The 24380-nt window shown below is 37.3% G+C and overlaps 2 protein-coding genes across 3 annotated transcripts; both read right to left on the bottom strand.

Annotated features, from left to right (window-relative positions):
• Nucleotides 1-68: 68 nt before the first annotated feature.
• LOC131798257 (uncharacterized) lies at nucleotides 69-10331 on the bottom strand. Its single transcript, XM_066168290.1, has 8 exons — nucleotides 9995-10331; nucleotides 6237-6918; nucleotides 5765-5869; nucleotides 3407-5667; nucleotides 3186-3240; nucleotides 2650-2889; nucleotides 1753-1830; nucleotides 69-1353 (listed from the first exon to the last, which is right to left on the bottom strand). Exons 2-8 carry the CDS (start codon nucleotides 6907-6909, stop codon nucleotides 1160-1162), a joined length of 3606 nt encoding a protein of 1201 aa, XP_066024387.1. The 5' UTR covers nucleotides 6910-6918; nucleotides 9995-10331; the 3' UTR covers nucleotides 69-1159.
• Nucleotides 10332-12700: 2369 nt separating this feature from the next.
• On the bottom strand, nucleotides 12701-24380 carry LOC131798234 (fibroblast growth factor receptor 1-like). 2 transcript variants are annotated; one of them, XM_066168705.1, is made up of 13 exons: nucleotides 24305-24380; nucleotides 19691-20011; nucleotides 19347-19472; nucleotides 18737-18779; nucleotides 18071-18246; nucleotides 17520-17636; nucleotides 16812-16999; nucleotides 16116-16247; nucleotides 15843-15931; nucleotides 15146-15186; nucleotides 14606-14705; nucleotides 14143-14239; nucleotides 12701-13700 (listed from the first exon to the last, which is right to left on the bottom strand). In XM_066168705.1, exons 2-13 carry the CDS (start codon nucleotides 19896-19898, stop codon nucleotides 13593-13595), a joined length of 1425 nt encoding a protein of 474 aa, XP_066024802.1. In that variant the 5' UTR covers nucleotides 19899-20011; nucleotides 24305-24380; the 3' UTR covers nucleotides 12701-13592. The 2 variants fall into 2 exon arrangements, with proteins under 2 accessions (XP_066024802.1, XP_066024801.1); XM_066168704.1 differs by lacking the exon at nucleotides 24305-24380 and adding an exon at nucleotides 24050-24141.

A 24380-nucleotide genomic window follows, 5' to 3' on the forward strand; every position in this document is an offset into this window, starting at 1 on the left:
GCCGTTGCCGAAGCATTAAGCTTCCGTTAACTGCTGGAGCTACTTTAATTTCAAAAGAATCAGAAAAACAAATTCAGACTTCTTTAATAAAAGCATCTTGAAAACAAGAAGAGAGCAAGCCGTTAGGTCTCTTTCTTCAGTCAAGAAGTATTTTCCCCTCTCAGAAATTCAGTCTAATAAAGTTTACAAAATGAATTCCTAGCAAAAAGCTATAGCCTTTTAAGTTGCAAGTTGATCGTGAGCCAATAAAGCCCCTTTTTTCAACTTATCTACAAACTGCAGGAATTTACACCATTTGGAAAAAAACTAAGGGATTAAAATCGTTGCTATACCTATACCCCTATACCCCCGACTACGCCATTTTCGTCGGAATCCCCCAACAGTTCGTTGGTCCCATTTATACTCTGGGAGAAAATAGGTACCTCGACTGACCCTACACGTTATGGCGTTTTCTTATGGAAACTATGGAAATAAACCTTACTTAAGTAAATATATCCCTACGGTTAATAAACGTAGTTTTTTTTCGTTCAAAATTTTGAAGATATAAACCTTTTTAAATGAAGAGATATTGACGCTTGCTAAGTTCGTCTGAAAGCCGCCATTCAATCAGGAACGCAAACTATTCTTGAAGGTATAGCCCTTCGATTTAGTCTCATGCCACTCACTTTTTTTTTTCACGGCATTTCTGTTGCCAACATTAGACCTCGCTAGAACTCCTAGGACTTACGCTCTTGCATCTGAGCAGGAATGGCTTATACAACTCCAGCATTAAAAAGCAATGTCAGGCATCTCAAAATAATTGGTACCCAGAAAAAGAAAAACTGATAGCGTACTTTCAAAGCCGAATAGCAGTTTATGATTCAGTGGCATCGTCACTACAGTCTTACTAATAAATATGGTTTTGTCTTAAAATACTTAATTGTTCGAGACCGATGCGCAGACATAAGAGGCGAGGGAAAACGTTAGACGGGAGGAATAGATCGCCAAACAAAGCCAAAAAAAAGGTAAAAAAGAAGCGGCGGTTTTTTTCGCCAAAATGGAGTTAAATTGCAAACAGTAGTTCAACCCGCCCTAGAATCCAATGCTCCCTCACAAATACGTCTGTTGCTAATTAACTTTAGAACTGTTACAAAAAAGGAAATGGTCTGTAGCTCGTTTCTTATAACAAGTCAGCTATAATGGGCTGTTCACATTCGATCAAGGTATCGTAAAGCCTACCCACATCAATAAAACGCTGCCGATGGCTGTGCACTAGAGCCTCAAGACATGGATTCATGGTTCTCTTGTCAAGGTAACGGATCTCGGTGTCTTTCAGACCCAGTTTCTCTGCAAGCAGCTTCCACTCTTCTCCACCTGAGAATGGGACATTAATCAGTTCTTTGTGTTGGGAAGAATCGTTACAAGCCTGCATTATTAAAAGAAGAAAGAACGAAAGGCCCACCCCCATAGAGTCTTTCCCATCATGGTAACCGCTTGATGGGTACTAGATCAAGAGACAACAGTCATTGGGTAATAACGTTCTATTTACGTTTTACAAAAAGCTACAAATTAAAGAAAACAGAGAGAGTAGACTAAAAACATCACATTTTAAGTTTTGACGTTTGACATTATCTAGATATGACTTACCATAACAAAAAAGTTGCTAAAAAACTTTTTGGTCTAAGACCAAGTAATCACTGGTAACTTTTGCTTAATATTGACTAACATATCAAATTACGAATGTAATTTTTAGAGAAATTAACGATTTTTTACCACTCAAGCTCATCGTAAGTTCCACAATCTGCGACTGAGGAATTTCTTGAAGACCGAGTTCTTCGGGCAAAAGTGGACCTAAAAGAAAAATGTTTCATACATAAGGATACTAAAATTGTGGAAGACATGAAATCACATCAATTCAAGCGCCTGGAAAAAAACGAAAGGGTGAAAAGAAGGTAACGGACAACTCCGTTCTATAGAGGCGGTAATTTTCTAAAGAAACTGTGGCGCTGCGTCGGTAAGAGAGTATAACAGGATAATTTAGTATTAACAAATGAGTTGAAATCGTAAATCGGTCACCGTAAAGATTTACAAAACTGACGTTTCGAGCGTTAGCCCTTCGTCAGAGCGCATAGGAATGATTAGCCTTTCGTCTTTCGTTCTGACAAAGGGCTAACGCTCGAAACATCAGCTTTGAAACTCTTTACGGTGACCAATTTACGTTATCAACTCTGGTCTATAGACACAAATGAATAAACAAAAACGGAAGCAAAATCGAAAGAGAAAAAAAAGCCACACTTTACATTTATATCGCTAAAATCTAACTCTAGTCGATAGTCGATTGTCGATTGTCTGAGTGAGTGCAGCCCTAAAAAGGACTTGGATGGGCGGAAATAGTCATTTGAGTCAAATGAAGAAATGTTCAGTAGTATTAGCCTGTTCGGGAAATAGATTGGCCAGATTTTCCGAGATGTTATTGCTACAAAACTCAAGCAGGCAATTAGTTTTAAGTTCGTAAGCTTACTTGACATCCTGGTCATTACGACAATTTCAGATTTATATGTCATTCGAAGCACCCTCGTTATGAAGGCTGAATTTTTTTGTCTACGACACACAAAGAAAATGGCGCCAAGTCTTGAATAATAGTTAACAAAGAAGTAATGAACAAAATACCTGCAGTTCCAGCTGAAGTTATTTGCCTCAAATGCTTCACTACGTCGGTGCGATTTTCTCTCTTAGCTATTCTGGCAAGGCAACGGACTACTCTGGTGGTTTCAGGTACGGGATTTGTCAAAGCCTCTTGGCTTAACTGCAGCTTTTCCAGAATTGGAACGACAACACTTAAAGCATCAGTCCTCGACTGAAGGGACTCAACAGCGCCACTCGAGAGAACAAGTTCTTTCGCTTTCTTCTCTGTACCGAAAAAAAAGAGAAAATAGAGTGAACAGAAGAAAAGCCTAAAGGTAAAGAGTTCTTCACGTGACTAACAATAAGCTAGCGTGACGTGTCTTAGTGACACGGAGGGTAGTTTACATGAAGCACACCTTACTTTATAATGAGATATCAAAACGCTGTTGATTAAAAGAAATGACCCAACTCAAATAAGGATAATAATAAAAATAGCTACAAAAATGACAATATATAGCAGTCATGGTAATAATGATAAAGTTTATCAAAATCTCTGGGCAAAGGGAGGAAGGCCAACTCACCCTTCACAGAACAAAGTTTTCTTGAAAAATAGTCGTCATGATGAACTTGTACTTTCTATAGATGCACAAAAGGAATACGAATTAAGTTATTGAGTTAAAGCGCGTTCCATTTAATGTGAAACTATTCCCGAAATAGTTGATGATAAGATAGCTAGTTGTGATGTTAAAATGAAATATGAAAATATAATCAAATCAAATCAATAATAAGCATATATATTTACGTTAACTTGCTCATCCAGAAAGGTGTACCACGGTGCAAACTTCCTGATGTCCAATCTGGGATCGGGAGCACAAGCAGACCTCTCACAAACAACGAACTGTTGATTTCGAGCAAAATCGGCTTCTGACCAGAAGTGCAGGCAATGCTCTTGCCTACAATTTTTCATTCCATGGTCGCGACAAAAATCAACGGACTTCCCCCGGCAACATACCGAACAAAGCACTTTCAGTTGCCATTCCATGTTTTTCAACCAAGGGAACTCCTTGCGCATACATTCCTGCATCAAACCCAATTGCCTTCTGACGGCCCGTGCGACGTGAACATCAGGAGGTTGATCAGACACAATGGCAGGCAAATCGACGTTCCCTTTTGAACCGTTGGAGGTACTACAAACTCCTGATGTCCAGTGAGGAACGACTTCGATGAAGGAAGAGTGGCAAACGAGAATGATAGAGCAACCTTCCTCTGGTAGGACCAGGAACCTCGCAAAATTGCGGTATAGTTGTGGTTGGCATGAATTTGGCCATTCTTCAGAACACCATTGGTAAAACTGTAGGACCATTCGCGGAAACAAGCTGGTGGGAACCTGACGGGAGTGGAACGAGATATACAGGGACGGAAGTCGAGAAGTTGCAACAAGACCAACCACGTCTTCGGACGGGTATGACATAAGCATGGACGGCACAAGGTACTGCTTCCCGTCATTTGACGATGGCCATTCGCACATTAGGCTGAACTTCTCCATGATTTGAATAAGACTTTGGAAGACTTCCCTCTGCTGATACAAAGCGCCCCACACGTGCGCAAGCAGTTCTTCATCTAGACTACCAGTTTTCTCAAGTTTGAGCCAAAGGTCTCTGTAATGACTTCCTTCCACACCATACGGCTCAACAGTGATCACCTTCTTGAAAACATCGATAAGCCACTGCATGTCTAAAACAACCATCTTGTTTAGACTCGGTGTGTCACAAAAATGAATCACAATACGCTGGTCGTGTAAAAAGTTTAACAACGTCGTAAATTCTAGTTCGTCAGAAATATGGCACTTTTCAAATGCAATTTGCCTTGCGTCTTCAAAAGTGATCCATTTAATGCCCTCATTGATCCTGAGGCGTAGTTCTTTTTCAAACTTTAGCCACTTTAATGGAATGTCCTCCTTGGCATGCGGTAGCTCCTCAGCAACGGAGAGGATTTCTCGTCTTAAACGTCTGACCTCTGGACACTCGTGCTCGGAGCCCGCCTTTGTGTTATCTACAGCAAAGACACTTTTAAACAAGTGGGAACTGTACAGTTTGCCTTGAAGAGATCCAAAGATACTGGCCGCCAGCGAGGCAGGATCCTGATCACCATACGCTTGATCAGCATGAGTACAAACCAGAAAAACCGGGGGAAGCATTCCTGGCAGGTTGTCAGATAGCTTGATATTTGAATGATGACCGTTAAAATTATCGACTGAGGAAGCCACAGATGACATCCAAGAGTCCAGGTAGTCAAAGTTGGTCTCCAAACAAAACCTGTCTTCTACTTTCCCAAACAATCCTCGTCTCTCGGATGGACCAGCTGGATCACTGGGATTCCAGCTGAGGTCATAGGCTAAAATGTAGATAGCTCGCTTTGTCAAAAAGAGAGGGTGTGTGACATAGTAAACCAGCTGCCCACCAAAATCCCACAGAGTTGAATAAATCTCTTCCTCATAGTCTGACTTAACATCTTCGAACAATTGACTTCTAATTAAGTCCACTAACTCTTCAGAAATGCCAGGTTCAGTCAAGGCCTGCTCTTGCGCTTGGGCTGAGTCATTTGAGTGGCTAATCTCGTGCGTTGATTGAAGGCTGTCGCAGGTCACCGAGGGATAGTATTTGGCCTGAGAATTCCGTGTAGTGTCAGTTGGTGGCCCATTTGTACCACCACAAATCTCGTTTGCATCAATCAATTCATTTACAACAAGTCGTGCTGCTTGATGTTCAAATGAAGTAGCGGGAGTATGGCAACTATTTTGATCGAGGTTTTGTAGCTTCCATACCTCGGTGGTTACTTCACAATGAGAAGGATCCACCTCTATTCCTGACGTACTCTTTTCATTGGCATTAAACTTCTCTCCCTTGAGTGATCTTTTCAAACTTGTTTTTCCAGCTCGATCCTGTCCAATTAACATGATTGGCAACCTTCTTACTTTTGTTTTTCCCTCCATGAGAGCCTTGTTGTAAGCATGTAATGTCAAGGGACCACGTGCAAGGATTTCTTCAGGTACAATGAAGTACTCTGTGCATGAAACAAACCAAAGCAAAATGATGAAATTTTTGGCCAGTGTACTTGCTGAAACAACAACATAATTATTACCTAAATGTTATTTGTTCACCTGCGTTCTTCTTTGCTGTGATATCTTGCGATCTCTTCCATTTGTCGCTTTTATACGCCACGATAGCCGCTAATAAATGAACCACGATCGACGGTACTACTTTTCCTAAATCAACAGAATTCCGCATTAAATCAAAAGAATATCATCATATAATCGCAATGATGCAAACGCACACGCGCACACAAACGTTAGACATAGCTGTGAATCTAAGCAATAACACCCCCCAAATTTGATGATTCAATCCCAAGAGCATAAAAAACAAAAGGTAATTAACACCCTGACGAAAGAAAAATAGATGTTCCACAACAGTTACAGTTTGTTTCAAGAAAAAATTTTTCTCTTGGCTGTTTTCTTGGAAAAAACAAGATCTGCATTTAGCGTACCTCAGGAAGAAAGAGCCTTTTAATAAATGTGATCAAGTACAATGAAAAGGGAAACTTAAAATAAATGTATTAAATGGATAAACTTTTACCTAATGATATATCACTAGTTAGAACTCGCAATCCGGTTCCCAACGCACTTGCAATGACGATGGCCATTGACGGGGAATCTCCCCTCGCATCCTTTGGTTTAAAGAGCATGCTATAATGTTCCTCACAATCGGCGTCTAGACGTTCCCTTTTAAGATCATTGATAGGCTTCCTATAAAATTCTCCTCCTAAACGCACTAAGATATCTTGGATATTTTTCCAGAAGAAGTTAAGTGTTGTGTCATCAATTGCAGCCCATTTAGAGAGCTTGTGAACCATCATATAATAGAAACGTAAGCGAATGATGTCAGCCTGAATAGTTGTATCTGTGTTAGGGGGAAATTCGTTCCACCCTGTCTCAGGTGGTTGAAGATTACAAATGCTAATCAGAAGAATTCCTAGCAAGGCGGTGTCAAATTCTTTCGATGAAACTGTAGATCGAACCGATGGGTACAATTTGTCCCATTGCGATGAGCTGAGGACTTCTTTCTGCCAAAGTGACCGTAACTTAGCTGTTATTCGAGGATTAGCTAACAGTTTGTCAAGGTCCCCTGAAGGACGAACCTTGTCAAAAGTCTCTCTTAGCACCTCAGATCCCACCTCGACCAATAGTCGGTATAACCGATAAAAATTTGCTTTTTCTTTGGATGCAAATGCAGATGTTGCAGAGGCCATCGCATAGGGCTAAACAAACCAGAAAATAAGCAAAATTATTTAAGATTATACAATTGATAGTACCAATTATTACCATCATGATTGTTATCATTTTTATTAACATGATTTTTATTGATGTTTATGTAAAAATGACGATGATGATGATAATGATGATGATAATGAGTCAGGCTTATTGTCACTAGAGGCAGGAAGCTTGTGCAGAGAGAGTGCAGGAACCACATTAGCAAGGTGGCCCCGAAGGTTCAATGAGAGATGTGCAGAAAACAAAGGATAGAGTCTTCTGAAAGGTAGGTTTGATCATCGATTCTGCAGAGAATTGAGATGAAAGGATAGCCTGAGACACAATAGTATTTGCGGGCAAAGAGCTGAGGCACAATCAGTGTGATATTACATAAGATCAGGCACTTCACGAAATAGCCAAACCAGCAAACCAGATTATCGTCAGGGCTGAGAGGGAAACATCACTTATTTATTTGGTTTTTTATTATCTTGTCGTGCCTGACATAATTACAAGTGCACAGTAATCACATAAACCCTTATGCAAAACCCTAGAGAACATTAGAGGACTGAAGAGAATCTAATAACACCTACAATAATAATAATATTATCAGTACTAAGCATAATAATAATTATTATAATAACGACAACCATAGCAATAACAATAGTATTATAAGTAACAATAATAACAGTAACAATAAGAACAACAATACCTAATGCAAGTAAAAATATTAACATTTATGATGATAATATAAAGTAAAATCTTGCAGTCTCTCAAAAATCTGCATTTTTCAGGACTGCAGACAATTTGCAGAAAGTGCTGAAAGTCCAAGGTCATAGAAATAATCAACAGTATGAATAAACCAATCACTTTTTCCAAGACTGTCTTTCAACTTATTGGTACAAAGGTTTCAAGTTCAGAATTCATGGATATTTCAATTAACTGGTTTTAACAATATCTTTCAATTTCACTGCCAAAAGTGCCTTTTCCAGGAAATAAAAGGGCAACTGAGATAATTATGAATTCTCACTGAAAACAGTGATGCAACCTTTTAAGATATCAAAGGAATGTATAAATTAAATGTGGTATATAGTATGATTGTAGCCAGTGTTAAGAACCATTGGCCATTTAGGACTCCATTCTTAATAATAGCCAATCAAAACTATAACAAAATTCTCAAACATGATTAGTTATCATCAGCCCTATTTGAGCACTAATAGGACAGCATACACTTCATGCTTTTAATTCAACAGTGTAATAGGACAGTTAAAGGGACAGTTAACATGTCATGCCTGTGTAAGTGGACAGAATACATCATGTGTGCATGCTGTTGTCTCATATTTCAATGAGTTAACAGGTTTTTTTATGAAACATATAACCAATGTCCAGTTTCTTTGTCAAATTTTGTCATAGTTTTGATTAATTGCTAACAGGACTTCATGTCATCCAATTCTGTCAAGAATCATACTTGTGGTTGACAAATCTGACTCCTGCTTCACTGTCATCTGATTTTGTTAATCACTTGTACGATTACAGACCGAATTGGACTCCATTCCATCCTACCAGTATTAATTGACTTACATGTATTGGTTGGAGAAGATGTCAGTTGTTAGTTTTTTTTTCATGTACATAAGACAAAGTCTTCCCTAAAAATAATTACCGGGAGAATCCTTGACAAGCAGTAATAGAAGTAGCTTAATTTGCAAATTAGCTCTTAAGACTGCTCAGTTGGCCTAGGGACTTGCTTCATGCCTTTGCTTTAAAGTTCATAAGAAGTCAACTTTCTTCTCTTGATCCTTCAAACTATGATATGAATTAGTATCTACATGTATATGTAAAGTCATGATAACATGGCTGTGAATGAAAAACATCCGATTACCCAAACTAAGATAAATTTAAATGTGATCAACCACAACTTATACTCTTACTTTAATTGAATATTTGAATGCACCAAGATGCTGTAATTATGAAATCAAGGCACAGTCTTAAAATGATTTTTACACTTATTCAACATATGAAAAGCTTCTGACAACATTTAATCCCCTCAAATACTTTTCAACAAGTTTTTGAAGTCAACATGAAATCACAAATGCCCCACAGATTCCAAATGGATCAGAAATGTAAAAAACCTGAACTGTAAACTCAGGACTTCTTTGGAGGGCCTGAGAAATAGGTAAATATTGTGCCTTACAATAATCCCCCTTGGCACTGTTCTGGACAATTCATTATCACTTTAATAACAAATGCTATAAATAATATTCCCTTCCACTGTATGTATAAGTCAACTTGTTTAGCATAAAAATTTATCCATTCATCACTGATTTAATAATAGTGATTAAACTGAGTGGAGTGCAATTTTGTCTGAAATTACACACGTTTTTTATTTATTCAAAATTGAATGAGCACACAATATAAGTTCACTCAGCTTAAAATTATAGGTAATTTTCAGACCCAATTTGCAACTGTACAACATAAAGCTATCACTAACTCAGTACATATACTTACAGCTAAAATCATTATATTAAATAGCATTTTCAATGACTGGGAACGGATACAATTTAACGCAAAACACACAGCGAGGAACTAATGAAATAGCAAGGATTTAAATAATAATCGAATTACATTAAAAAAAAGTGGAACGTCACGATATGATCGATCATTTTCTTTCTTATTCCGTTCTCATCTTGAAATTGATCCCTTTTAACGCCTCATAATTGTTGACTTTTTTAGCAATTATAATAACTAAAATAATCAAACGTATCTGGCTTTGCCTTCCCTTGAAATACAGTTTTAAACTTTCAAGATCTGGCTGCTTTTAAAATACAAACTCATTTTCGTCCGAAGTCATTAAATATCTCTGGAGATAAAGATGGATGCCCTGATAACTTGGCATCTGTGATGAAGTACTCCTTACTATCATTTATTTTATAAGCTCCAGACAAGTACAATATTTTTACGGCTGAAATTTAATAAATCAATAAACCTGCTGAAAGTAACTAGCCATAGTTTCAGTAGGTTAATATTGATTTTTAATTCTAGATGTCTAACTGCATCACAACAGTACAATGCGAAATCATGATCGTTTACCTTATTCCTAGTTTTTCCAAGCCTACAAACACGATGGACTTTAGTGACACTGTCCTATGTAGTTCCAATGATCGTGTGCGCTAAGTTTGTTGGGTTGTCCCAGCAAACGAAGGTCAGGTTTTATCGCAATCGAATTTCTCAAGGCTAATGCAACGTAGAAACCCGGAAATAATTTACACAACTGTACAAACCGTTTCAGCCAACGTTCTTCGAGGGCGATTTATGCAATACGAGCATGGCAATATGATGAATAACAGCTTAAAAGCTGATTAATTTTTCAGACAAATCGCAATAAAGTGGAAACATCGAAACCTCAACAAAATTCCACTCCGAAGCTTCTGTTTAGCAAGGCTTTGCAAAGATTCACGGGAAAAAGACGAGAAAGAATGTATGTAGGACCGTTAGGCGTGTAAAAACTTTACTTGGGAATTCAATTAAAAGTAAAACATTTGCCTGCGCAGAATCGTAATGAATCTATTTTTACATCCATTTCTGTTTTTTTGCAAAACCTGAATCTCTGACTCTCTCAGAGGCAAACACCGCAGATGTCTCTCTTTCCAGCTGACTAGTCACTCAGTGTTGCTCCGTGAGCAATATTTGAACAGTTGTTATTTATTACCGGGGCCAGCCAAAGGCTGGAACCGGTTATAAAATGCTGTCTGTTCCTTTCGTTTTTTCAATGTCTCGTTTCCAGGGCCCCGCTTTCTACTGTATTATTCCTTGAGTCTGCGAACAGAAGCTGGCAAGCGTTTCTCAGTATTTTGGTGTTCGGCGGTTTCCACGTGGCCTTCGTCACACTTTGATTCTCCGCTACTTTTGCTTGCTTTTTCTCGATCTAGAACGATTTTGTCGCTGCGCTTTCCCTCTTTGTGTATTGAATATTAACAAATCTCCTTTTGTTTCGTTTAACACTACGAAATTTACCAAAACAAGGTTGTGTATGTATCCTTAAAGTGTCTCCTGTATTCCGAAAACTAGTCACCAGTCTTCTAAAACAGAAAATGAAGTGTAAACAATACAGTTTCCATGGCAACCGATTAAATCGCTTTCAAAAACTTTGAAAATCCACCAAATTGCCCGTAAATACGGAAAAAACAAAGTGATATTGATTATACTACGTCTAAAGTTTTTAAAAACGCGGGCACCGTGTGCTATTGGAACAAGTCTTCCGGAATTACAATTTTTTCCTCAAAAGAATATTTGTGATAAAATAGACTTGCATATCGCGCGACAAACTTGGTGATTAGACGGTTAAGAATATATGAAAGTCATACATTTGAACTGCGGATAAAGACATGAATGAAAGTGATCCTCGCAGTGATGTGCACTACTTAGGCAGTAGTGAAAATAAGGCCTGAAAAAAAAAAAAAAAAAAAAAAAATTGGTGATGTAAACAACCCTTATGCATGCTAGTCTAAACGTGGGTTACCAAGGCAAAAGTGGCCCCGGTAAAATTCATGAAGTGATTCTCGTTTTCTTTTGATGCTGGCCGTGGTTACACATTCTAATAACTGCATGTGGCGGAAATTTTATGCTGAGAATCAGACATCTCATGCAAGCCATGTAACTTGACGAACCTTTTTGCGCTTATAAATTCTCCCGGAATTTTAGTTAAACCGAGGCGCAGATTGTGAGTCGAAAGAAATTAACAAAGCTAAAGGGGAGGAAGCAATTTAAAAGGATACGAGTATAAAGAAATTAACTGAAATAAAATGATCGAAAAGAAAAATAAGTTAGCTTTTCAATTAACGAAATTTGGTTTTGTGGACGGACAAAATAATTTCTGTGTTCGTTTTGAAGAAAGTAATGTGTCCTAAAGCTTTGGGAAGTTACAAGGATATGACTTGGAAGAATCTAGAGAACGTAAGTAGAAATATTAACATTGATGATGATAACATTAAGTAAAATTTTACAGTCTCTCAAAAATCAGCATTTTTCATCTTATAATTTCTCCCGGAATTTTAGATAAAGCGAGGCGCAGATTGTGAGTCGTAAGAAATTCACAAAACGAAAGGAGAGGAAGCAATTTAAAAAGATAGGAATAAAAAGAAATTGACTGAAATAAAATGATAGAAAAAAGAAAAAACAATTTTTCGTTTGTTAGTTGTTTCGTTTTGTTTGCAGCTTTTTAGTTCTCTTATCTGTTGAGGCGCGCCATTTAAGTCAGATCATCTCCTTGGTGACAATAGTTTTGACGGACAGGGAATCTACTTCTACACTTGTATGCATTACCCCACTTGGGCGTGGGGTAATACATTACATGAATTTTTTTTATATTTTCTCTCTGATTTTCCTTAGAGCATTAGTAAAGGATTCCCACGATTTCGCACCCCTGTTTGCATCCTGTCTGTTTTTGTTACGTCAGCGGTTGACCTCCAGAAGAGATCGCTGTTAAGTAAGGTTTCATTTTATTCAGGTATTAAGGAAGGGAGATGGTAGAAAAATCTTGCCTGCAAAAAGAAACGGTGATCCGGCCATCCTCGACCTACTGCAATTCCAGGTGATTTAATCACATAGGCGAAGTTTTTACTTTGCGAAAAAAATATTCGTTACAATTGATAAAAGAATACGAATGAAAATTCCTTCAACTCGTTCAACTTCTCGTAAACTCAACTCGATTCAAATATCAAGCTTAAATCTCCATCAAGTTTAAATGAAACAATCTTCGATATGCCAGTTTGTAATTATAAGAAATTAAGTCCTATACAGTAGAATTGAAAAAAGGTTTTATGTGATCTTTTTCATCTCTATGAGCTAAAATGATAGTTTACCAAAATCCCTAACATTTGCAGTTGTCGTGCGACTTGACCAATACCATTGCTACACACAGTATTGATTTGGAATTTTTTAGCTTGTTTTAATTTTGAGCAAGAAAAGCCTTAATGATCATGTAAAGCGTACGATACAATAGTGTCGGGGTTTTGGGTTACAGCAATAATTTACAGAGAAAAAGGAAAATTTTATCAGCTAGAGGAAACTGTCATTGTCCATACAGGCCCTAGTGGCTGTTGTTACACAGCTGTCTTCGGAGTTGTTACTGCTGATGATGACAATGTCTGTGTGCTTATTGCCTTCCAAGATAACGAGACTATCTGTTTTTCAAGTTCTCCGTTTGTCATTTGAGTTATTTTATCTCTCTCGGCTAAAACTTTTTCTTTCATCACCATTATCATTATTATTATTATTATTATCGTTGTTTTCTACTTTCAGTTTCTTTATTATAATTTTTCTTTCCAGATCTGGGACATAATAAATCAATATCGGAGCTGCTATTGCCGTCATCATCATTATTATTATTACCATCATTACCATTGTTGTTACTTCTATCATCATTATATATTTATTTATCTATTAAAATTGTTATTACTGACGATGTCATTTCCTTGGTCCATAACAGTAGCTTTGTAAATATGACAAACTATTGCGAGGAAAAAAACCTTAAGGATTTAAGAATTCAAGAACCTATCATGCTGTTTTATCTACAGATTGCACGCATTTAAAGACTATTTCCTTCAATCTAAACAGTTATAAATCACAGCAGTAAAATGGTTTTTAGCTATACAGTTTTAATCCATGTTCTGATTATAATCTTGATCTTCTACAGCACAGTTGTCAAATTATCAAAGGAAGCAAGACCTGAAGAAGTGACCATTTCCTCCACATTTGCATAAAGACTTGGTTCATACTTTGACATATCCACATAGTGCTGAAAAAATGGCATGGAATTAAAAGACATCTAATACTGCAACATTCAAAAGATGTAGTGAGAAAATCCTAACAACGGAGACCCTTACTCTATAAAATTAATAAGCCTTCTTATTATTCGACTATGAACACATTGCAGCTCCTACACACACTATTTCATAGGGTCGGCAACTAGCCGCTACTAAAACATTCTTGAAGAATAAGTATGTATAGGCCTTTCACAGTAGAATTTGATACTATACAGATTATATCTATCCTCTGCCAGTTACTTTGGGAAATTCGTGCCCCTACTGTCCACATATGGAGGCTTGCCATTCGCAACCAATGGCAATTTTAAGCCACGCAATGGATCAAATTCAGACTTGACTAAATGGAACGCTTTTTGAGATGGCATGAATAGACAAGCAAATCAGGAGAGTATTTTGTCTAATGTTAATAGTTACCTCTTCCTGCAAAAACCCAGTCATTACTTCATGAAGATGATCGAACGTGGGTCTGGCGTCAGGGTCTTCGTTCCAACAATCCGCCATAAGCTGATATCTACAGATTAGGGGTATCGAAGGAAAAAAACAGGACCAAAAATTTATTGTCGACCGGGTAATTTGATCATAGGTGTGACTGTTTAAACATTTTTGGCCAGTTTCGTCATTGCCTTTGGGAACCATTACGGGCTTAGAAGGCGTTTGTCAGTTTTGATCGGCTAGGTTCAATGGGTCCGCTCAGTTCTTAAGTTTTATTCACTTTTCAGTTATATTGCTATTTTTTAAAGAAATTTGTTTTGAGATAGCTAAAAAGACGACATAAAATTATTTTATTGCCTCTTGTAGGGATATAGTTTAGGCAACAATAAAAGATAGAAATCCATACGAGTCACCAATCTTATAAGATTGGTTAATTCGCACTTACAGTTCATCACTGACATGTTCTGGTTGAGGCATCCGATATTTGTTCACTTTCAGTTCATACACAACTTTCCATTCGTTCCACCCTGGATAAGGCACGCCTCCTATTAAAAGAAATGGTATCAAGTCGGTATATTTGGACGGGAAGCCAGGAACACTGGGTTTAGTACACAAAACCAAGGTTTATGGTTATTTCCGGATATTCTTCCTTTTATACCCAAGGAGACTCATAAGTAAACATGGAAGTCTGGATTTTATGTACTCGACCTAGTTTTCGTGACGCACGTCCAAATGTGATGAAAACAAATAATGAGTGGATAATAGAAATCCCTTTTCTTTTAAGAAATGGACTGATATCCCTATGAGTTAAGCGCTTTTTCAACTTAAGCCTGAAAGCGGTAATTGCAAAAAGTGTAACCGCAAGGGTGTAGAAAAAGTGACGAGTTTTGGAGAAACCGTCATTCAGAAGTGCCTAACGACAAACAGTAGAGGTTTCATGAACAGTGTCAATACTGCATTTAACGCTGAGGGTTATGCAACTCACCTAGAGTAAATATTTCAAACAGAACAATGCCGTATGACCAACTATTTTAAAAAGAGAAAATAAAACAATGTGAAATTAACAAATAATTATAAAATATCTTGTACCAATTGGTCGAAAGTCATTGTCAATAAGAGTACAGACAGTGAAATGACGTCATATCACTCCACAAAACCACGGACGTCGGCTTTCGCCGAAAGGTAACATTTTTCAAAAAGAAATGGCGTAAATCACTTGTAAAGGTAATGCCATACGACAAGCATAAGTTAGAAGCTTTCCACAAACGTTTTTCGTTTCAATACACTTACATAGGCTGAAAAAAATAGCAACGAACAAGAAAAAGATTCAAGGTATTCTTGAGGATCTCGTACGAGTGCATTCACAGACCTTTTAGAAAAGTTAAAAAAGAATCGAGCTAAAACACTCATTAGAAAGCTCAAGGAAAAAAATTACAGTTTCATTAACCTTTTAACTCCCAAGATCTCATTAGTAATTCTCCTTACTGTTTTCCACGTAGTTCTTCTGGTGTTAGTTTGGAGAATTTGGTATTGGATCAACTAATAATCCCCTAATTAAGACCTTTCTTTGTTCTCATCACTTATCTGCTTGATATTGTGTTGATATTGTAAGGAGAAATTCTGTCTTGGTCACTCATGGGAGTTAAATGGTTAAAAGATGACCCCTTAGCTAGTTAACTTACACATCACTTTTCTCTGACACTCTGACGTTTTTTTCGTCAGAACCTTTAAAAAGATGCTCAGGAGCGGTCCATTTGATCGGGAGGCGACCCTATGAATTGGAAAACGATAACAAAATCAGTTAATGAAACAAAATAAGAAAACACTGCAATAGTAAGTATGCACAAATAAAAAAGTTGATTAAGTGTTAGTTCGAGTCATTGTCTTTGTTCCTCCATGAAAAGCGATTAAAGTCACCCATTCAGAGAAGTTAAAGATCTTACAAGTACAGGTACCTTTCTAACGGCAGTGCAATAAAGATACTGCTGATATTTATCCCTTATCAGAGCCAGTCCAAAGTCGGTAATTTTACAAATCCTGTCTGCTCCCAACAGAACGTTTCTTGCAGCGAGATCACGATGAAGGATCTGAAAATTACAGAATTGCTTTGAGTGGAAACGCATAGGCAACGCAAAGCTGAATGAAGAAATGGAAAATGGTCTCCGTGTTTACATAGGCTGATGTAAACACGCGGGAGGTTGGGAGAACATGAGATAAGCGTAGGAAACCACGACGCGAGGCGGAGTGGTTTCCAGCTTATCGTGTTTACATCAGGCTATGTAAACACGGAAACCATTTTACATTTCTTTTATAAAATAACTAATGAAAGAGGAACGAAAACCGTGTTTACATACGCTCATGTAAAATGGTTTTATGGCCAATCAGAGCGCGCTTACTATTTGAATTATTTTATAAATAGTGCTTCTCGACCGGTGTTGTTAAACCATAGTAGCTACAACTGTTGGCCATAAAAAGGAAGAGTACATCAATCAGCCTTCGGGAACCGAAGTATTAACTTTCCTTAGGAAGGTGTTGAGAAATTTTTAAGAGACCAGTTGTGAATCGTAGCAAAAATTAAGGGAAATTTCTATTTACATTTGACGAAGAATAATACTTCTCAGACATTTCCTAGCGTTTAAGCAAACACATACTTTCTTTGATGCCAGAAAACTCATTCCGGAAGCAATCTGTTGTGCAAAACTAAGCAGATCGTATGAAGTCACTTCCTGCTGGCAACACTCTGGGGAACAATAGAACTGATCTTCCACTCCCCTGCTTTTCCGGAGGTAGCCAAGCACATCCCCGTATGGAGCATATTCCAAAACCAACATCATAGGTGCTGTAACATAACAACGATACTTATAAGTATGTGAAATAAAAGAATAGCTATGACGAGTAAGAAATGAAAATGAAAATGATCGAACGAACGATCAAATAAATGAATGAATGAATAGATGCAAGAAAAAAGGAATACATTGATGAATAGAGAAGTGAATCAAAAAAATCAAAATGTAAAGAAGAGTGAAATACACTGCGTTCTTGGTTTTATCTTATGGTTCCAAAACTTCCTTGTCGCATGGTGGGTTTAGAGGATTTCGGTGATCCTTCACAAGGCTCTGTAATATTCTTATGATTTCCCCTCGTTGGCAGTTCATTAATCGTCAATATTCTGCAGTTCTTCCTTTATACTCTATTGACGAAAAATGATCCCCATCTCCTTTCCTTCTGAACATCATGCTCCCCACCCCCCCCCCCCAGATCCTCCACCCCCTCTCTCCACCCGACAAATAATGTCTGGTCTTCAAGAATAAAATATGATTTGTCATGATACTTTAAAAATTCACTACTTAGACACTTACTGCATGTGGAAACACACGCCAGGAAATTAACGATATTGGGATGTTTGTCTCCACCCAAAGATTTTCCCAATTCAATTTCTTGCGCCAATGATTCCTGTTCGTGGTCAGAACAGTTACCTGTTATCGTAATGTGTAGACAAAGAAATAGATAAATAGGTAAAAAGATATCATCCACCGGTCTACATCGAACACTTGAACTGGAAATTCACAGTAACTCAGTGCTCGTTCGCATTTTCATTGAAAATTTGGCGGGAACTAATTGCGGAGATCTGTTTTGAGAGACGGCACTTATCAAGAATATAAAGTACTACGTAACTTTTGAATTTATTTCAAACATATGATATATTGTCGAAAAATTGTTATATATGAATTATGATTTATACACTTTTAAAATTAAAAAAAAAAAACAATATTTAAGTTATGACAAGTCGAGATTCCGAATACCCTCAAATTCCTTCCTAACCTAGTCGTAAACCACGTTTATGTATTTTTTATGTTTTTTCAACTGTATAGAACCTTGCCTAAATGTAATAAATTTAGGCCTTAGTTACGTTTTAGTTTCTTGACAGCCACTGTAGTCTCGTCAGGGTGCCCTTTCATTCCGTAAACCACAGCTTTCCAAACCTCTCCAAATGCCCCAGTTCCCAGTATGCTTTGGAGGTGAATTTGTTTTGGGGTGATCTCCCAGCGAGAAGCAGTAACGGAGAGATATCGTTTGTCTGTGTCACTAGGTAAAAGGGACGGAGGAAATTATGATAAGTTCTAACTACTTAAATTGCCCGCACTTGTTGGGAAGACCAATATAAATATTGCTTAGCTTCTTTTCCAGGACGAGGAACTGGTTTATCGACGACTACGCTCGCCAGCACTTTACCCTTAACCCACGTTCGGACGGCATGCACTTCTAAAGTTTAGTAGATGTTCAATTCATTCATCACCTTCGTAATCAATGATCACCTTTACCCCTCTCCCCCCTGTTTTCGCTCACTTCTACACTTCTAACATCAGCATTTTTCTTTCCTCCCACTCCAGTTATTTGTTCTTTCCCGTTTATTTGGATTGACGATGCTACCCTAAAAAGATCCATAAAAATTAAAGATAAACTACTAGATGAATGATTAATATTGAAATTAAATGCCGTCTCCTATTATCAACAACCTGAAAATTAACACATCACCTCTTACCATGCTTCGTATATTAACAATTTGTGACTGTACCTTTGTAAAGTGAAATTTTCCAAACGATCAACGTTTCTTAGGGCTAAAAAACCAAAAATGAAGTATGTTAACATTAATTGAACAATTTTTACAAGGAAATCCCTTATGTTATTCGAGAAAACAGAACTGACTCATTCATTCTTAGCATTAACATTTAGATGATACCTCCTCTATTGTTTCAATTCGGAGGGAAAGAACATACCGCTTTACGATATTCTAATACTGCAACAACTATTTTCCAACCACTATAACTGCTATATTACTACCATTCATACTACTACTCCTACAGCTACTACTATACTACTAATACACTAAAACTAATACTTATACTAATACTAATACTGCCATAACTACTATTACTACTACTACTACTCTTACCACTACCACTACTACTATTACTGACACAGGTTTCTTAGATCAAGATATGCTTTAAAAATGGTTTCATCGGATAAGTTGACAATGTGAATTAGAGCGATGAAGGGACAATGTTTGAAACGTCAGCTTTAGAATATCTATACGGAGGCTGACTCACAAGATCAACTCAGTTGATAAAGCCAATTTATCTTGTAAATACCCCAAACCGACGCAGCACCGCAGTTTCTTACCATACCTGAAACTCGTCTCTTGTGGTAGACAAGGCAGACAAAAATGCCGAGGCCCAGGAAACCGGACACAAAACCCAGAACGATTACTGGAACCTCATTATGATTCTCATCGTCGTCTCCGCTATCTATATCTATAAGCAAAATAACACAAGTGTTAAACGAAAGGGTAGGGACACGAGAGAGCGACAGGCAGATAAATGCAAGCATAGATTAATCTTTACGCACACCTGTGATCAATAACAAAATTGTTGGACAGTCTTTCTGTCCATCTGCACGTCCCACAATCTATGTGCAATAGTCATTATCAGTTACCAAGATATAGTTAATATTGAATGACCACACCACTTACTGGTCACATTCAGAAAGAAGGAATCCTTATCTGAACCAATTGAGGAATTTGCTTGACAGGTGTACCGCCCTGAATCCTGAAGGGAGACAGCCTCGATTTTCAGGTAAAATTTTTCAGGAGACGAAACTCCTGTATCTACTTCACCCAAAGGATAATATTCCCTTCGGAAAATTTTTTCATTTGTTTCTCTTCTCCATTCTGCTGTCATGGGAACTGTTATCTGTGGAAGCTTGCAAATTATTGATGCTTTTTGACCAACGACGAACTCAGTGAGTTGATCCGGTGGAATAGACACATTGAAATCCTTGGATGAATTCGTGCCTGTTTACAAACGATTAATCAGCGTCAGCAGAATTATTAGTATTTTAAGAGGAACGCCATTAAAACGAGGGGCAAGCAAACGAAACTGGCTGTTAGTGATAAGAATAAGTTTATGAAGGCAGGTAAGTAGCAATAACGACTTCTTAAAACTTTCCTTCTTTATCACTTTGTGTGGGAATTTGCAAGTCGTGTGTGTTCAAATATGTCTCTTCTCAGTGGTCATGTTCCTGGCAACTGGAAAATTGTTGTTACGCCTCTACTGAAAAAGCCAGGACCTGACTTGGATTTAAAAAATGTGTGCTGTGTAATCTTTCATTAATTTTCAAGAGGAAAATGCTGCAAACATTTGGATTCATTTCTACTGGATCTTGTTCTCATTGGTGATGAAACCTTCGACCACTTTTATCCCAACTGCAGAGTACCACTGGGTGTTTTTATGGATCATATGGCATTTATTTGCTATAGCTTCGCCAATTTGATATTATTTATCAGTACCCTGCCTTTCGTCCATTGTTATACTGATGACAGTCACATCTACCTTTCCTTCAGACTTACGCTAGTCACTCGAAAATAAACGCAGTTTCTGTGATCAAGAACTGCATTGCTGATGTTCGTTTTTGGTCTACATTGCTAATCCTTTAATTATCAACGATTCTATTGTTGTTGGTGACACTGTCATTAAGCCTTTGAGCACCTTTGCTGATGCTAATACACGGATGGATGTTAATATTAATTTATCCAAAATAGCTAAATGTAATGATTTGGTCGTCAAGTCTTTGCGCGTTTGACATATGCACTTGATGATTAACTCCATAATTGTACTTCAAAAGATTACTGAACTTCGTAAATTTATTTGAAATATTTTGTTAGAATTTAAAAAGAAGACAAGAGCAAATTAAAGAGAGGGTCTCCAAGAATTTCTTTATACTGAAAGCAACGGCGCATAAAATGAAATTGATACCAAAGCCTAGTTTTTTCGAAAATAAGTGTGGCAACTGTTTGATAAAAGGAGAAGGAATGAAACAACTTGCCAGTTCCTGAATCGGTTCCATATTCATTTGTAGGACTCTCCTTTGTAGTCTCCAGAGGACCTGTGTGAACAACTGGATGGATCGCAGCGATTGCAATGAAGTGATAACATTAGTTTTCAAAGAAACTGTTGAACTACGTCGGCAGATATTTAAAACAACATCTTAGTTTTCAACTATTATGTAGCTGATAAAGATAAATCACAAGAGTTGATGTTTTGGGCGTTAGCCCCTCGTAAGAGCAAATTGGGAAATTGTGGGTTATGTTTTTGTCATACAATGGAGAATGGAATTATCCTATTACAGTAAACAAAGTATAGAGTTTTTCTCCGTACAAGAAGACTTTCCCTACCACCGGAGTTTGTATCTAATGTTGATATAGTATGAAACGATGGGTATACACTGTAGGCTGGAATGGCGAGAAAGCTCTCTACACCTATCAGCAAAAGGGCGATTACTACGTTAAAAAAGTTGGAAGTATATACCCTCTCTGCTTTTATCAAAAATTTGCCTGAGCCTATTTACTTGTTGTGCCTCTACATACAGCGGCAACTCTGTGAGGTTCGCTACAATTAGAAATCATTCTTTGAAGAGTGCCACAAGTTGTGTTGCCATATCGGTGAGTCTGGATCATATCGCAGTTTGCGTTATTCTCAGCTGACTCAAAGCCTTGGATCTGGCAAAGTCTATCAGCAATGCCTACTGGATGGCAAACGGGCGTCCAAGTGTTGTTCACATACCCATCAAGCTTCAGTTTAGCGGCAAAAGGAAGATTATGGGAAAGCCGCACTCTATAAGCTACGATAAGACGGCAAAAATTAACAGGAAACATCGTCAATTTACAACCGTCACTTCGAAGTCAATGTCAATAACAACGATGGACAATATACGCAATGAAAATTAACCTCTTACAAGAACTGTACGGCACTCTGCATACAAACAAGAACTGATTAACGAAACGAAACACATTGATTTTATACAGTCACGCTTTACACGGAATAGAATAAGCCAATGAAAAAAAACGAAATAGGCAATGCATGATTACGCAACTAGCACAAAGATGTGAAACGAATCGGAAGCTAAACAAGCATAAAGCGAGAGAAAACTTATTCGAGAAAACAAACCCGAAAAAAAATATTCACACTTACAAAGTGGAACAAAAACGAACTTATAACCGTCGCTTGTGGCTACGGGTTATTTTTGTTTGTTTGTTTGTTTGTTTTAGTTTTCGACTGGCTTTATTTTCGTTGTTGTTGTTACTCTTTTTCTGCTCTTCCTTTTCTTGTGAAGTTTTTTTTGTCTGAAATGTTAACCTGAACGTGTACACAATATACAGGTACAATATATATATATAGTCATCAATAGAGCAGCTGTACATTATACCTGAACAGTTTTCATGTGTTGAACACTCCCTAATCTCTATATTTTGGTCACCAACGCAACCCTTCGAACAATTCCTTGCCTGAAATTTAACACTGCACCGACCAAAGCAGGGACTCCAATTTGACCATTGCATTAAAGCAGACCCTTCTGAAAAAAATGATTTTGATAAGGGTCGATACAAATCTGGGACAAATCTGGAACAACTTTCAACTATGACACGCTAAGAGAAAAATTTGTGATTTCCCCACCTTCTCCCCCCCTTCTACCCACACTCACACACCCTACACCCATCCACTTTGTTGTCTCCTCTATACAAGCGAAGAAAAACCATCAAACAAACAAATATGTTAGCCTCTCCATTATTTTTTTTCAGATACAGAGGATATCATGATATGGAGAAAATATCAATAAAAGCTACTGATTTACAGATGACCTTCCTTGTTATCGTTGTCAACCTTCTGGTCTACATACTATATTACGAGTGATTTCCTATCTAATCATAACCATTACAAATTCCTCAAATATTATTGGTGCACTCGCAGCTTTATTTTTCATAAATCGTTCTGTACAGTTGTTATCGGACAGTGTAATCGGACAATTGGCGGTGAATTTGCATTTGTATTTGTATTTGTAGGTGTATTTGATTTTTCGGAAATTGAAATAGTTATGATTAACTGGTAACAGGACTTCTTTTCGTTCAATTCAGGCTGTAATCACATTCACGAGGAAAACATCTCGGCTAGTTCAACTGCAATTTGTAAGTTTAATGCTCACGATCAACTGAAAGACTGCAACCCATAATGCTGCGGTCCGTGTAAATTTTTATAGGGTTCAAGAGTTTACTTTCCATTTCCCAATGAGGTTCAGTTTTACAATGAAAGGATTTCTTTTTTAAAGTTTGGCCATAATTACAAGGGTCAGATAAATTTAGAAGGAGTTGATGCCACTTTACCTTCGTGTTTTTCGAGCCTTTGCAAACACCCTCTTAAAAAATTTTATTTAAACAATGTTTGTCATGACTTGAGGCAATCAAATGGACTGAAAGGTAGTAGAAATTAATATGGGCGGTTCATGTCTTATCTAATACTTAAAATAGAACAAACGCAAATCTAAAAAGGCAAAAGCAATACAATTTCAAGCTAATGGCAGAATCTAAAGCATTGTCTTACGAATGAATAGTTGAAATTATTTGAAGGATTTTGAAAATATAGCAAAAGTGGGACGAAAACTTGCCTCATAACAGAATTATATATTTTAGATCAGACGACAATTAGTTATTTCCCTGACTTGAAAGGAAACTCGCATCTTTTATGAAACAAAATTGAACCTATTGTCCAAACAATGTGCGTTCACAAGTTCCTGATGCATGATGTCAATTTCGGTGATCTCGACTAGAACGGATTAGATATCACCTGCTCACGACTGACGTGATGATTCGTGCTATAATTCAAGGATGAACGACCATAAAAAACGGAGCTGCAGTCTGTGCAAAGCTTAAACTGGAGCCAATATTCTCAAAAAAAAAGTATGAACGATTTTTTTAGAAAAATCACAATCTCAGAATAATAGAAAATGTTTAAAGTAAAAGTAAAACGCACAACGTAAAGATAGGAAAAAATTATATTACCTTGGAGTGATTTTTCCTTTGAGAATCCAAATAAATAAATCCATACACAAATGGAAAAGCACCGAGGCATTTTATCTGACTTTCACCATTCCACTGCTTTTCCAATATCAATAGAAATATAACTGTACTTTTAATATATTTTCAACACTGATAAACCTTAATGGCGCTTTTGTTTTCAAACTGAATGAAAATTTAATTAATACAGCGGACAACAATGCGCAGAACTCAGTCATTCTGTACACAGATAAAACTCACCTAAAAAAATTTTTTCCGTAATGTAAACACATTTCCGCTTGAGAATCAATTACCTTCAGCTTAAGACAAACTCTTT

This window comes from Pocillopora verrucosa, chromosome 6 (assembly GCF_036669915.1).
Source record: "Pocillopora verrucosa isolate sample1 chromosome 6, ASM3666991v2, whole genome shotgun sequence".
In the NCBI taxonomy this organism is placed as follows: domain Eukaryota; kingdom Metazoa; phylum Cnidaria; class Anthozoa; order Scleractinia; family Pocilloporidae; genus Pocillopora; species Pocillopora verrucosa.